This window comes from Neomonachus schauinslandi, chromosome 12 (assembly GCF_002201575.2).
Source record: "Neomonachus schauinslandi chromosome 12, ASM220157v2, whole genome shotgun sequence".
In the NCBI taxonomy this organism is placed as follows: domain Eukaryota; kingdom Metazoa; phylum Chordata; class Mammalia; order Carnivora; family Phocidae; genus Neomonachus; species Neomonachus schauinslandi.
Window position 1 is genome coordinate 88,382,787 of NC_058414.1, and position 14,872 is coordinate 88,397,658.

Below are 14,872 nucleotides of genomic sequence, written 5' to 3' on the forward strand. Positions count from 1 at the left end.
TATTTATTGAGGGTCTTTTTGTATGTGTATATTTTGACTCTGTACTTACTTTCTATTTTGTTTTAAAACAGAAACTGAATTTTTAAAGTCTATATACTTATTTTTCCATACCACTTTTACTTTATTTATTTACTGTTTAAAGAGTTTATTTTAGAGAGAGAGCACACGCAAGCAGGAGGAGGGGCAGAGGGAGAGAGAGAATCTCAAGCAGGCTCTGCACTGAGCATGGAACCCAACATGGGGCTTGATCTGAAGACCGTGAGATCATGACCTGAGCTGAAACCCAAGAGTTGGACGCTTAACTGACTGAGCCACTCAAATGCCCCTACTTTATTTTTAACATAATTATATATACTGAATACTAGGCAGCTATTTTCCCTGTTTTGTTTAAAAGGAATCTGACTTACAGAGACTAAATGACTTGCTTGTCTGTGACAGATCTGAGATTAGAATTCAGTTTTCTCAATTTGTAATAGAATGTTGCTTTTCCTGACCAGATCTTCATCTTTTTTGTTGTTGTTGTCTTTTTGAAATTTGTAATTTTTTCCTTTTAATTTGATAGATAATATGTACCAGCAATGTATTTGTAGCTCATGTTATAAAGGATTAATTTCTAGTATGTAAAGAGCACCTACAAATCAATAACCCAGTAGAAAAATGGGCAAAGGTTATGAGCTTACAGTTTAGGGAAAAGGAAATCATATGGCTCCTAAGCATATAGGTAGCTTTCTGAAAATCCCTATTGGTAGATTCTATCTCCTCGAGCTCGCAATGCAGATCTGGGAAGGAACAAAAGCATATATTCTTTGAGTAAATTCTGTGGAAGATTTTTATATGTCTTTCTAGTTAAGAACAGTGTAGTTAAAATCTGACATTGCTTTTGCGTATGTAATCCCTAGGGGTTAGTTGACAAGAGTTGACATCACGAATATCTCTCTTTGTCTGTATTCTTTTCACTTTTTATTTTCTTTTCTACCAGTGACCACTAGGAGAAAATATGGATAATTTGACCAGAGCCTAAATGTTTAATGTAAAGCACCATTGTTACATTCTTAATTTCTTTTTTTGGTTTATTTCTTAAGCTCTGGTATTATAAAAATGCTTCACGTTTAAAGACAGATTGATAATTACAAAGATACACATTTTTTAGCAGGTTAGTATTTTCAATAGAAGTTTATTTATAAAGCCATTTTATGAAGTTAGGCTAACACTTCGGAGCAGAGAGTGTAGTACATCTTTCTTAGTTTTATTTCCATGAGATTAGCTCTGTTTGAATGTTCTATTGTAATCTCAGTAAAGTGGATTATATTGCTTTTAGAACAGATTCATTAATGACTTTTCATTTTCTAGGAGCTTATCATCCAACTTTAATTTATAGCTGATTGATATAGCTGTATGGAAGATATTGGTTCAATTACTTAATTTTAAAATTGTTTAAATTGTTGCAGTCTTAAACACTTTTACTATAAGCTTTTCTCACATGTTCTGTTTATTTATTATTTTTTAAGTTTTTTTTTTTTTTTTTTTGACAGAAAGAGACACAGCGAGCAAGGGAACACAAGCAGGGGGAGTGGGAGAGGGAGAAGCAGGCTTCCCACTGAGCAGGGAGCCTGATGAGGGGCTATTTAATTATTTTTTAAGATTTATTTATTTGAGAGAGAGAGCGCTCACGTGTGTGCCCATGAGTTGGGGGGGGGTGGCAGAGGGAGAGAATCTTCAAGCAGATTCCCCACTGAGTGCAGAGCCCAACACGAGGCTCAATCTCACAACCCATGAGATCATGACCTGAGCCGAAACCAAGAGTTGGATGCTCAACCATCTGAGCCACCCAGGCGTCCCATGTTCTGTTTTAAATTGGCTTTTCTTTTCCCTTAATTTTGACAAGTTAATGATATTCAGTTTTACACTTTATTTATAAGTAAGCATTAGAAATTGTCATAATTCTTTTGCGCTCTTGTGACTTTTGAGCAAGAATATATGTATATATATTTTTTAAAGATTTTATTTATTTGAGAGAGAGAGAACAAGTGAAGGGGAGTGGCAGAGGGAGAGGGAGAAGCAGACTTCCCACTGAGCGGGGAGCCCCATGTGGGGTTCAATCCTGGGATTCCAGGATCATGACCTGAGCTGAAGGCAGACGCTTAACCGACTGAACCACCCAGGCACCCCTGAGCAAGAATATTCTTGTTCTTTGTGAAACCATAATATCAATTCATCTTTTTTAAAAAGGCGGTTAGAAAAGACAGTCTATTGGGCACTTGGGTGGCTCAGTCGTTAAGCGTCTGCCTTCGGCGCAGGTCATGATCCCAGGCCCCGTATCGGGCTCCCAGCTTGGCGGGGAAGCCTGCTTCTCCCTCTCCCACTCTTCCTGATTGTGTTCCTTCTCTCGCTCTGTCTCTCTGTCAAATAAAATCTTAAAAAAAAAAAAAAAAAAAAGAGGGCGCCTGGGTGGCTCAGTTGGTTAAGCGACTGCCTTCGGCTCAGGTCATGATCCTGGAGTCCCAGGATCGAGTCCCGCGTCAGGCTCCCTGCTCGGCAGGGAGTCTGCTTCTCCCTCTGACCCTCCTCCCTCTCATGCTCTCTGTCTCTCATTCTCTCTCTCTCAAATAAATAAATAAAATCTTTAAAAAAAAAAAAAAAAAGAAAAGACAATCTATTGCCATTATTAAATTTTTGAGAAATTTTTTGTGAGAGTCTGTTTTTATGGTCTAGGCATTAGTGTGATCTGGCATTATAGTATAAATGCACCCATAAGTCATAAAGTAGTGGGACTAAAAGGATCTCATAGAACATCTTGCCTGCTGTTGACTCTGTTCTTTTGGGTCTGATTCCAGTAAGTGACTTAAAAGCACTAGCTATAGCTGTACGTGTGTGTATATAGTTGAGTGTAGGCTCTTTGCTTGATGTGAATTTAGATGCACATTCCTCATCACTTGTTTTAGAACCTGAGAACCTGGAGCGCTTGTGTGGCTCAGTTGGTTAAGCGACCGACTCTTGATTTTGGCTCAGGTCATGATCTCAGGGTCGTGAGATGGAGCCCTGTGTTGTGCTCCAAGCCGGGCGGGGAGCCTGCTTAAGATCCTTTCCCTCTCCCTCTGTCCCCCCCAACTCGCATACACATGCACTCACTCTCTCTCTCTCCCAAATTAAAAAAAAACAAAAACAAAAACCTGAGAATCTGACTAAGAGTTAACAATCAGGCATTTAAAAAATATTTCTAGCTTTTATTTTTTATTTCAAAATACATACTGAACGTAGGAAATTTAGAATATACTAATAAAGGGAAGAAGAAGTCACACATTTTACCCTGCTAAAAACTACCACAACATTTTGGTTGTAGCCAGCCATCATTTTATTTTATTTATTTATTTTTTAAATTTTATTATGTTATGTTAGTCACCATACAATACATCATTAGTTTTTGATGTGGTGATCCACGATCCATTGTTTTTGTGTAACACCCAGTGCTCCATGCAGTACGTGCCCTCCTTAATACCCATCACCGGGCTAGCCCATCCCTCCAACCCCTCCCCTCTAGAACCCTCAGTTTGTTTCTCAGAGTCCATAGTCTCTCGTGGTTCGTCTCCCCCTCCAATTTCCCCCCCTTCATTTTTCCCTTCCTTCTCCTAATGTCCTCCATGCTATTCCTTATGTTCCACAAATAAGTGAAACCATGTGATAATTGACTTTCTCTGCTTGACTTATTTCACTTAGCATAATCTCCTCCAGTCCCATCCATGTTGATGTAAAAGTTGGGTATTCATCCTTTCTGATGGCTGAGTAATATTCCATTGTATATGTGGGCCACATCTTCTTTATCCATTCATCTGTTGAAGGGCATCTTGGCTCTTTCCACAGTTTCAGCCATCATTTTATATTGATTTATAATCTCCCTTTTCTCTCCACTCAGTATTTTATGAACTTTTTTCTTCATTAAGTAATATTTTTAATAGTTCTGTACATTTTGTCACTTATGGAATACCATAATTTATTTAGCCTACCCATTTTTGGACATTTAGATTATTTCTAGTTTTTCACAATACAAATAAAAATCAGTAATCATTTGGTGGTTGGTTATTTTCACTTATTCTAAGAAGCAGAAAATATTAATTGGGTTCTTATTCTCATAAGGATTACATTTTAGTATAAATGACAATATATGTATTTATAAAACAGAAAGTGTTAAATTGGATGATATAGACCAGATGCCAGCAAACTTTTTCTGTAAAGGGCCAGGTGGTATTTTAGGCTTTGCAAGCCACATGCTCTCTGTTGCAAGTACTCAACCCTGCCATTATAGTGTGAAAGCAGCCGGAGACTGCAAATGAATGACTGTGGCTATGTTGCATTAAAGCTTTATAAAAACAGGTCAGATTTTGCCCTCAGCCTTTAGTTTTCAAACCCCAAGTATAAATTATAAGAGGTAAGAGAAAAAAGGAGATCAAGACTTTCACTGGACTTTGCAGGTAAAGATGTTTTTACACAGGAATAAATGGAGGAGAGCTTTTCAGGCAAGGCCCAAACTAGGAGGGAGTAAAGACTAAGGGGGATGTCCTGGGTGTAAGCAAGAGAGAAGGTTGATGGCAAAGTCAAGTAGAGAGGGTAGGACCATATTATTGATGACCTTGAAAATGAAATTGCAGTGTTAGAGGTGGTTGGATTAAGCAGTCGGTAGCCATTTTTAATTATTGAGAGATATGATATGAAGTTGGTATTTAGAAAAGCTCGCATGGCAGTGATTTATAAGGTATGTTGGAAGAAGGGATGGTTTGCTGTATAAGAGACTAACTTGGTGGTTTCTGATGAGCTAATTTACCCTCCAAAGATGGAAGATTTAAAAGAAAGTTCTAATTAAATTGCAGACTTAGAATTTTCTTATTTCTAGGTGGTGCTGTTAATAAATAGTATGTGGAACTTGGAAGTCTTATTCACAGTTTGAAAATGAAAATCAAGTTATTTCTATGATACCTATCCTGGTTTTCTGCAAATCACTGCTTTCAGTTTTCACTGTGAAGCCCTAGGGGTATCGCGGGTATCTTAGGGCTTTTGTGGAAGAGTCTGTGGAGTAATGTTCCAGCAGCCCTCTACCCTCATTTCAGCCATGTTTGAAATATGCAATTTGTGGCTAAAACAAACTATAATGTGGTGGCTTTCAGACTGTTACTCAAAACCTTTATTCAAACAGAATTTTGTGGCAATCCTATGTGTAAAATAGAAAAAATGCCATAGCTCCTCAGACTGGGTTTTTGAATTACCCATCCTGAGGGCATCTGGTGGCATCCCTGGGACAAGGTTCTGAACTTTCTCTGAGCTGTTAATCTGTCAGTAATATTGGTGCTACTGTGCTAACGACTGGGCTAAATACTGGGAGACTAGTGGTGGACAAAACAGAATCCCACTGTCACACCACCTGAGGTCCTGGTAAATCAGTACCATGCAGAAAATACGACAGTACCGTGTTGTGTATGTGTGTACGTGTAGGGAGTGCTGGAGGTGGTTGAGAAGTGGTATTAGAGGCTGCAGTGATGAAGAGGAGGCAGCCATGCTAAGACCCAAGGAAAACCATGGGAGATCAAAGTGCAAAGATCCTGAGACCAAAGTGGTACATTTCAGAGACAGAAAAGCTCATGTGGTGGCAGCTGGTGGGAGAGGTGGAGAGTGGAAGATGAGGCTGAGAAGTAGATGGGACCATGTGACCTAAGGCAGAGACATAATGAGAAATGTAAAAACCGTACCCTCCTTTGACATTATTTGAGATTACAAATAAGTATGACAAATAAAATTCATAGTAGTGGTAAAAATACTTAGGGAGAAAATATTATTAATACTGGAAGTTTGCCTGCTGCAAACTTTATAATGGAGTGTAGGCCACAATGTGGATTAACTTTTATTTTTCATGATGAAGCCTGCTTCATTTTTAGTCTCCATTCTGATCAATTCATCTTGAGAACTTTTCCCTAATTTTATTTTATTTTTTTAAAGATTTTATTTATTTGACAGAGAGAGACACAGCGAGAGAGGGAACACAAGCGGGGGCGGGGAGTGGGAGAGGGAGAAGCAGGCTTCCTGCCGAGCAGGGAGCCCGATGTGGGGCTCAATCCCAGGACCCTGGGATCATGACCTGAGCCTAAGGCAGACGCTTAACGACTGAGCCACCCAGGCGCCCCAAGAACTTTTCCCTAATTTTAAAAGATAGCTGCTAGGTAGTAAAAAAGTCATAGGATTGGCTTCAAATACAGGTCATGGTTTTATGTAATATATTTTTGAAACTTTTCTAGAAGGTTTACATGAATCCCATGTTAAAATGTATGATCATATCTTTAATTATCTAAATTGCCATCATACAGGGTATACTTTTAATGTCAATTAAAAAATATAAAAGAGGGCGCCTGGGTGGCTCAGTTGGTTAAGCGACTGCCTTCGGCTCGGGTCATGATCCTGGAGTCCCGGGATCGAGTTCCGCATCGGGCTCCCTGCTCAGCGGGGAGTCTGCTTCTCCCTCTGACCCTCCTCCCTCTCATGCTCTCTGTCTCTCATTCTCTCTCTCTCAAATAAATTAAAAAAAAAATATATATATATATATATAAAAGAATAAAATTATCTGATTTTTTGGGAAGCAGGTACTTGTCTACATTGTACCTGATTTTTTTAGCCACATTTCTCATAGATCTCAGTGAAGGATGAAAACAGATTGGTTAGCAGAATAAACACAGGATATTGGTTCTCTTGTAGTCTCATAATTCATCTTGATTTCTTTAAGAATAGTTAGTTTATCCTTTTCCTAATACCATTGTTAATCTTAGTGTACATACGTGGAACGTGTGCACTGGGTCCCTGAAGTTCACCTACCTGGACCCATTGGTTCGTGGGCCTTTGGGTACATGCAGTAACGGAGGGATTTTTTTCTTGTGTGTATGAGGTGTAATTACTCGTTACCAAATTGTTTTTTATTGGAGTGTTTTAAATATTTTCTTTTATAACCCTTTTAGCCAAGAAAACCATGTGGGAAAGGCTGACAGCCCCTGAAGATGTATTTAGTAAATTACAGCGAGAAAACATAGCCATCATTGAGAGCTACGGTGCTGCCCTCATGGAAGTGGTCTGTCGAGATGCCTGTGACGGTCATGAGATTGGAAGGGTACAGTAACTCCTATTTAGTAGAATAATTGAATAAATATTTTGGCTCATTAAGGTATAAACTGCATCAACTTTCAAATGCATGTTGCATATTGAGAATTGTTTTCTGTAATATATTTTAGTGAATTTTCTTACTTGCTGTGATTTGGCATTTCTATCGTTTATTCATATGTTTTGTTTAATTCTGTTCAGAATCTCAGTTTGTTCAGAATCTTCTTTGTGCTGACTGTGAGGTTGGCCCTACACTGGTAGAAATGCTGCTTAAGGAAGATCTTGGTTAAGAGAATGCTGGGTGCACAGCTTTTATACTGAATATGTCTTTCTCTGCTTTGTGGAGGGGAATTTGCATTTCTATTTCTTTAAAATACTGTGTCAGACTGGTGATAGCGCAGTGAGAAGGTAACTTCCTGCTGGTGGAGAATTTCATAGCGTTTGAATCATACACAAGTGATCCTGGAACAACATGGGTTTGAACTGCGTGGATTTGTTTGACTAGTAGAGTACAGCACTGTAAATGTATTTTCTCTTATGATATTCTTAATAATATTTTCTTTTGTCTAGCTTACTTTATTGGGAGAATACAGTATATAGTACATGGGATGTAGAAAATATATGTTAATCTACTGTTTATGTTACCAGCAAGGCTTCCGGTCAACAGTAGGCTGTTAGTAATTAAAGTTGTGGGAAGTCTAAAGTTACACGTGGTTTTTCCACTGTGCTCCTAAAGCCCGTGTTGTTCAAGGGTCAGTTGTATTTGAAGACCGTGGGAAACGAGATTTTAAGAAATAGGATGAAATATAAACTGTGTAGTAAGTTCTCAGTTACGTTGAAAAAAGTTTTAAGTGTTTTTATGCATTGAAAAAAGACTGGGAGGAGAGAGACCAAAATGGATTAATGGAGTGTTTATCAGACCACATATTTTCTATATGCTTTCTACGTTTTCTAGGTTTCCTGTAATGAGCATGTAAAACTTCACAACTAGGAAAAAAAGCTATTTTAAAAAGTCCCTTTCCTCCTTTTATTGATAAATCGAGATTCTGTATACATAGCTTTCAGTTTCTCAGAAACAGAACAAAACCAAACCAAAATAAGAAAATGTTATTTTAAGCTACCATCCCCCTGGTAAGAAGAGTTCTGAGTATTTTCACATAAAGACAGTTTCTGTCAATGATTTTGGTGGCCGTTTCCGTGTTTCGGACTGTGATTTGTTCTTCCCTCAGATGCTGGCCCTGGCTCTACTTGATCGGATTGTCTCCGTAGATAAGCAGCAGCAGTGGCTTTTGTATCTTTCTAACAGTGGCTATTTGAAGGTGCTTGTGGACAGCTTGGTAGAAGATGACCATACTTTGCAGAGCTTACTGACTCCACAACCTCCCCTTTTAAAAGCCCTTTATACTTACGAATCCAAAATGGTAAGGCTTTATATTCATTTGAAGTTAGATCAACAGCTCACTTCCTCTTAGAGCTATAGCTATATTAAAGAACATTAATGTGGCCGCAATTTTGAATATTTCCATCTTTTACGGAGTTTGAAATTTGGAACATATGTTAGAAATGCATCTTCCTAGCATGCCAGAGTTGAGTTGAAGTGATCCTGAGAGGGTTGGTGGGTAATGGAACTGCTGCTCACTCAGGCTGCTGCTGATGGCGAATGATAGGACATTCAGTCCTCTGAGGAGAGCAATGAGCAAAATTGTCTCTTCACAATAAAATTCAGACTCTGTTAGTTGCCTGGTGAACATTCTAGTGTAGATGTGCTTGTTCTAGTTTAACACAGGATTTTCAGTACAGTATATAACCCATTATTTCCTTTCCTCCAAATTTGTTTTCTGTTTCCTCCTGGTTGAAAATACTACAGTGTCACAATAACAGGAGCACTGAAGTTTTAGATTCCTTACTAAAGTTCTTTCCCCTCCTTTGTTGATTCAGTAAGTATTTATTAAATACCTACTACATGCCAGGTGTGTGGCACTGGGTACTAGAGATACAGTTGTGTGCAAAACAATCTTCCCTGCCCTCCATACGCCCACATGATGATCAGAGAAACTACAGTTGAGTTGAACACTTCCTTCATGCCAAGGCACTGGATGCGATTGAGATACACGGTGCCGTTCAGTCCTCATAGAATCCTCTGAGAACCATAGTGTGTGCCCCTGCACAGCTAGCTCAGAATTTCTCTTCGCTATGATTAAAGATCACAAATGTGCTGTGAGAGAGTCTCATTTGTATCTCAGGCCCTTGAATATGATTTCTGTACTGATGCTTTTCCCTTTGTAACTTCTTAGGCATTTCTTACAAGAGTGGCTAAGATACAGCAGGGTGCGTTAGAGCTGCTGAGGTCTGGGGTGATAGTGAGACTGGCACAATGCCAGGTCTATGACATGCGCCCAGAGATGGACCCACAGGGGTAAGTGTCCATATACATTGGTGTTGTTTCCTTACTAATTCTTCACTGTAAAGGGTCAGTGAGGGAAAAAGATATTCCAAACATAATTTTGCCATTGCTTTGTCATTCTGTTTGAGCAGTATTCTTTCATCCTGATGACTCTTTTTGGGTCCTACGTCCCTGCCATTTACTAATAAGTGGAAGTTGCTAGTAAGAGTAAAAGTAGGAGGGACCTAATGCTTTCCATTTTAGAGCAGTAATGTAAGAGGGAAATAGAGCCATTTTGTTAGTAAATGTTTTTCTTCCCAACTTTAGTGTTCTGTTCAATAGAACATATATTTTTAGGGGCACCTGGGTGGCCCAGTCGATTGAGTGTCTGACTCTTGATTTTGGCTTGGGTCATGATCTCAGGGTCGTGAGATCTAGCTCCATGTCGGGCTCCGAGCTCAGCGCGGAGTCTGCTTGAGATTCTCTCTCTCCCTCTCCCCCTACCCCTCTCCTGCTCACGCTCTCTCTCTTTCTCTAAATAAACAAAATCTTAAAAAAACAAAAAAGAATATTTATTTTTAGTTATAGTGATCCTTTAAAGTATTGTAGTGAAATTATAACTTGTTGTGGATTTCCTATTCCTGATGACTTGAATAGTATTTTATATTTTTGTCATTGTAGCATTTTATCAACTGCTTGCACATTTGAAATCTTTTAGTCAAACAATTTTTTAAGTTTCGAGCTTTTTTTTTTTTAAAGATTTTATTTATTTGACAGAGAGAGACACAGTGAGAGAGGGAACACAAGCAAGGGGAGTGGGAGAGGGAGAAGCAGGCCCCCAGCAGAGCAGGGAGCCCGATGCGGGGCTCGATCCCAGGACCCTGAGATCATGACCTGAGCCGAAGGCAGATGCCCAATGGCTGAGCCACCCAGGCGCCCCTAAGTTTCGAGCTTTTTAACAGATTTCTCAGTTCAGTTTGTATATGGGTTTTTTTCCCCCTCATTTTTGTCTACCTGGCTGCAACATTGTTAGCGTACCCTCTTAGCAGTAAATAACACTTAGGTCAGTTTTATTAATTTTCTTCAAAAGATCCATTGCCAAATTGAATATTTGAGTGTTTCAGGATTAACTGTAGAACTATTTTACCTCCAGAAAAGAAATGTTTTTTTTATATTGCTTTCTAAAATTTTAAACATGAGAGTTATTATTTTCCCCTTAGGTAAAAAGGATTGAGTTATTTACATTCCTCAGCTCTTGGCATTTAATCACTTGTCTGTGCAAAGCCTTTCTCTTATTCCATATTTTGCTTCCATTCCCTTCTCTTCAACAGGCAACCATTTTCTTTTGTCTAAAAATTTAAATACAAACATTTACAATAAGTGATGGTTTATTAATACCTAATCTTAAAAGTGAAATGATCTTACAGCCTCATTTTAACTTTTTAAAATCTTGATTTTTTAATATAATGGGCAATGTAGACTCATTTCTGGCTTTGCGTACAGGAGAGGGAAATTTGGAGAAAATAACTTCCATTTTTATCTGTTTCTTGTTTATAGTTTCTGTGGCCCACGGGAGCATTTAGAGTAGAATAAATATGTTGAGGAACTTCCAAGCATTGTCTTCAAATTATGCAGATTTTCTTTACCGAGATTTTTCAGAACTGAAATAACTGTTTTTACTGTTGGTATGGGATGCAGAATTCTCCTTAGTAGCTTCACATCTTAATCAGGCACCTGTGATTGTTTGACATGGAGGTGGTCAGGAACTGTTAGCATCTCTTAACTCTTGGACTGTCGCTCTCTCCTTGTTGGGTGGAAATGAATGAAGCATGTTCGGCATGAGAGACCCACCAGTGTTCATCCCTGCCCCGGTGGACCGCTATCGGCAGATTCTGCTCCCAGCTCTCCGCTTGTGCCAGGTCATCCTCACATCCAGCACAGCCCAGCACTTACAGGCAGCGGGGCAGGTGAGAAGAGCCCTTGGTGTAGAAGGCGTTACGCAGAGTCCTCCTTTTATCATTGCACAAACCCGAGGCATCGACAGCGCCCGGGCCTTTACCTTAGTCACACTCTCTGTGGCAGCCCTGGGCGTCGAAGGCCAGCCCCTTGTGCTTTGCTGTGAACTTCATTGGCCCGCTCTTGACTCTTATTTGAATGAAACCCCACAGCGAAGAACAGAATAGTGAGATGGAAAGCAAGATCTCTAAGTTTGTTCTTCTGTAAAAGGAAGCGGTTATTGTGATAGGAATAAACTGGCTTCTAAAATGTAATTTAACCAGGGATTTATTGAGAGGCCGTACAGTATTTTAGACCTTGCAGAAAATATGAAAGATAGATGATAATGGCCCATTGGGTTGTGATATTTAGAGGATGAAGTAATTGAGATAAGTGCATTTTCTAACATAAAAATTTTTTTCATTGGGCACCAGAAATTAGTTTTATTTTCATCCCTTTTCAATGAAACCTTCAAAAAAAATCTTTGTTTCTTTAAATTAATAATACAGTGTATAATTTAGCCATTCACTGATTAGACTTATCAATATGACTCTGCAGTTTTTGATTGTATTGCTCTATTATTACGACACCCTCAGGAACTGTGTCCTAATACCTTATAGTAATTTTAGGTGCTTTCCCTGCCATCAGCCTTCAGGCTTGTCACTGAGGTAGAATGCTGCTCTTTCTAACACGGCACCTTGTTTTATGCTGCATTAGTACATCCTGCCACTTCCATATGTGGCCTTTGAAGCAGTTCTTTAAAACTCAAAGACTTTCCTTGTCTTCTCCTTTATTGAGATTAAGATTTTTTTTTTTATTAGAAGTGGGACTTTGTGATGATGTAAGATTCTCTAATGCCACTCTTGTACTGGCTGTGGCAGAATCCCCCAAGGAGCTTGTTTCAAAAATACAGATTACTGAGGGGCGCCCAGGTGGCTCAGTCGGTTAAGTGTCCAACTCTTGATCTCAGCTCAGATCTTGATCTCAGTGTCGTGAGTTCGAGCCCCACGTTGGGGCCCAGCATGGAGCCTACTTAAAAAAAAGATAACAGAGTTCTACGTCCAGTAATTATGGGTTAAGGCCAGGAATCTGAATAAAAAATAAAAGGGGGCACAGTTCTTGAGTGATTCAGATGTTTGGCCTGTTTGGCATAGTTTCAGCCTTCAAGGCATTTATGATCTAGTTGAGGAGACATCATATGTGTAAGTAATTGGATTCCTCCATGAAAGTACAGTAGAAAATGCCACGGTGGAAGGGCAGAGTTTGGAGGTCAGGATTTTTATCTCATTCGTATTATATCAAAAGGAGAATTTAACAAGAGCTTTAATGTGATTGTCCCCATGTCAGGCTAGTCACATTTTCATAGAGCAACTTAAATTCAGTGAATCATTTTTATGCCTACTCCTGTTCTAGGTCCATTTGGACAAAAAGAAATTAAATAAGGGTTAAGTAATAGTTTTCATTTAGTAGTTGTAAGTTATACTTTTCTACTCTAGCCTTTTTTTTTTTTTTTTAAAGATTTTTATTTATTTATTTGACAGAGAGAGAGATAGCGAGAGCAGGAACACAAGCAGGGGGAGTGGGAGAGAGAGAAGCAGGCTTCCTGCCGAGCAGGGAGCCCGATGTGGGACTCGATTCCAGGACCCTGGGATCATGACCTGAGCCGAAGGCAGACGCTTAACGACTGAGCCACCCAGGCGCCCTACTCTAGCCTTTAAATACAGTAATTTCTAAAAGTTGAAATCATCTTTATCTTTGGCTTTCTTATGAATTTTAGGTAAATATTTGCTTCTTGAAGAAATAAACTATAAATGTAAAAGACAGTTGCTTTCATACATTCACTATGATTCATTACATTGAACTTGGTGCTTCAGCGTTATTAAAAAGATGAATTACAGATGTAGAAAAAATTTGCTAATCTTGACCTCCCTTTTTTCTGTTTCCCCTCCTTTTCCTTGGCTCAGGTGTTGCAGTTTCTCATTTCACATTCTGATACCATACAAGCAATCCTGCGCTGTCAGGATGTGAGTGCTGGGTCTTTGCAGGAACTGGCTCTGCTGACAGGAATTATCAGTAAAGCAGCACTTCCTGGTGAGTTGATTAGGTTGGATGGACTTTGAATAATTCTTTACAGACTGACATACACTTAATAGAATGAGGCTTTTATGGCTTTGCAGTACATAGGACTTATTTGAAATTGGTACTAAGAGTTAACTGCTTTTTTAAAATTAGTAAGTTTATATAAGAATGATATATGATCATACAAAAAAATTCAAAGAGTTCAAGAAAATAATTAATACTCAGAACCTCACTACCTAGAAATTACCAAGTGCTTTTTTTAGTCAATCACCACATGTTAACATTGGGTGAGTAGCTTCTCAAATGTTGTTTTCTGTATATGCATATACAGGAGAGATGGAGACGGAGACATACTGAGGTGATTTAAGAGAACAAGATTACCTTTTATGTGCAGTTTTAGAAAATTATTTAATTTTACATGAACTTTTTTTTTTTTTAAGATTTTTTATTTATTTATTTGACACAGAGAGACACAGCGAGAGAGGGAACACAAGCAGGGGGAGAGGGAGAGGGAGAAGCAGGCCTCCCGCGGAGCAGGGAGCCCGAGGCGGGGCTCGATCCCAGGACCCTGGGATCATGACCTGAGCTGAAGGCAGACGCTTAACGACTGAGCCACCCAGGCGCCCCTAATTTTACAGGAACTTAACAGATTAAAGAATTAATTGAAGAGAAGTTGAAGACATTGCTGAATTCCAGACAAATGTTTCTTTACTACGAGAGCATAAGAGCTATTATTCTTTTTTTTTTTTTTAAGATTTTATTTATTTATTTGAGAGAGAGAGAGCAAGAAAAGAGCGCTTGTGAGCAGGGGGAGGGCAAAGGGAGAGGAAAAGGGACAAGCAAACTCTGCACTGAGCACGGAGCCGGTGCCGGGCTAGATGTCAAGACTCGGAGTTGGACACTTAACCAACTGAGCCACCCAGGCACCCCTATCTCTTGGTATTTTTAATTTGTTATTGAGGTCCCCTCCCCCAAGAAAAGTATATTATGTGATGTAATGTATGGTGATTAATATAACATAATAAAAAAGGAAGTATATTATAGTCCCTGAATTCTCTAATGTTTATCAACATCTAAAGGTTGCCTCTGTTCTTGAATGATGGCATAGCTGATTATGATTTTATTTCCCTCAGACCTTGTAGCTCATGATAATAGCTCATATTTATTAAGCATAATGTGCCAAGTACTTATTTTACACTTAGTATATTTATTTATTCCTCACAACAGTCTTACGAGGTAGAACTATTATTTTCCCCATTTTACAAATGAGGAAACTGAGGCACAGAG

At 39.0% G+C, this 14,872-nt stretch overlaps 1 protein-coding gene across 1 annotated transcript in view; it reads left to right on the plus strand.

Moving 5' to 3' along the window:
• NUP205 (nucleoporin 205) overlaps positions 1–14,872 on the plus strand; it is an 81,207-nt gene that overhangs the window by 52,231 nt on the left and 14,104 nt on the right. The window contains exons 31-35 of the mRNA XM_021693039.1: positions 6,990–7,138; positions 8,358–8,549; positions 9,423–9,544; positions 11,340–11,478; positions 13,471–13,597. Of these exons, the coding sequence (XP_021548714.1) occupies positions 6,990–7,138; positions 8,358–8,549; positions 9,423–9,544; positions 11,340–11,478; positions 13,471–13,597 (729 nt within the window). The remainder of the gene's footprint in view (positions 1–6,989; positions 7,139–8,357; positions 8,550–9,422; positions 9,545–11,339; positions 11,479–13,470; positions 13,598–14,872) is intronic.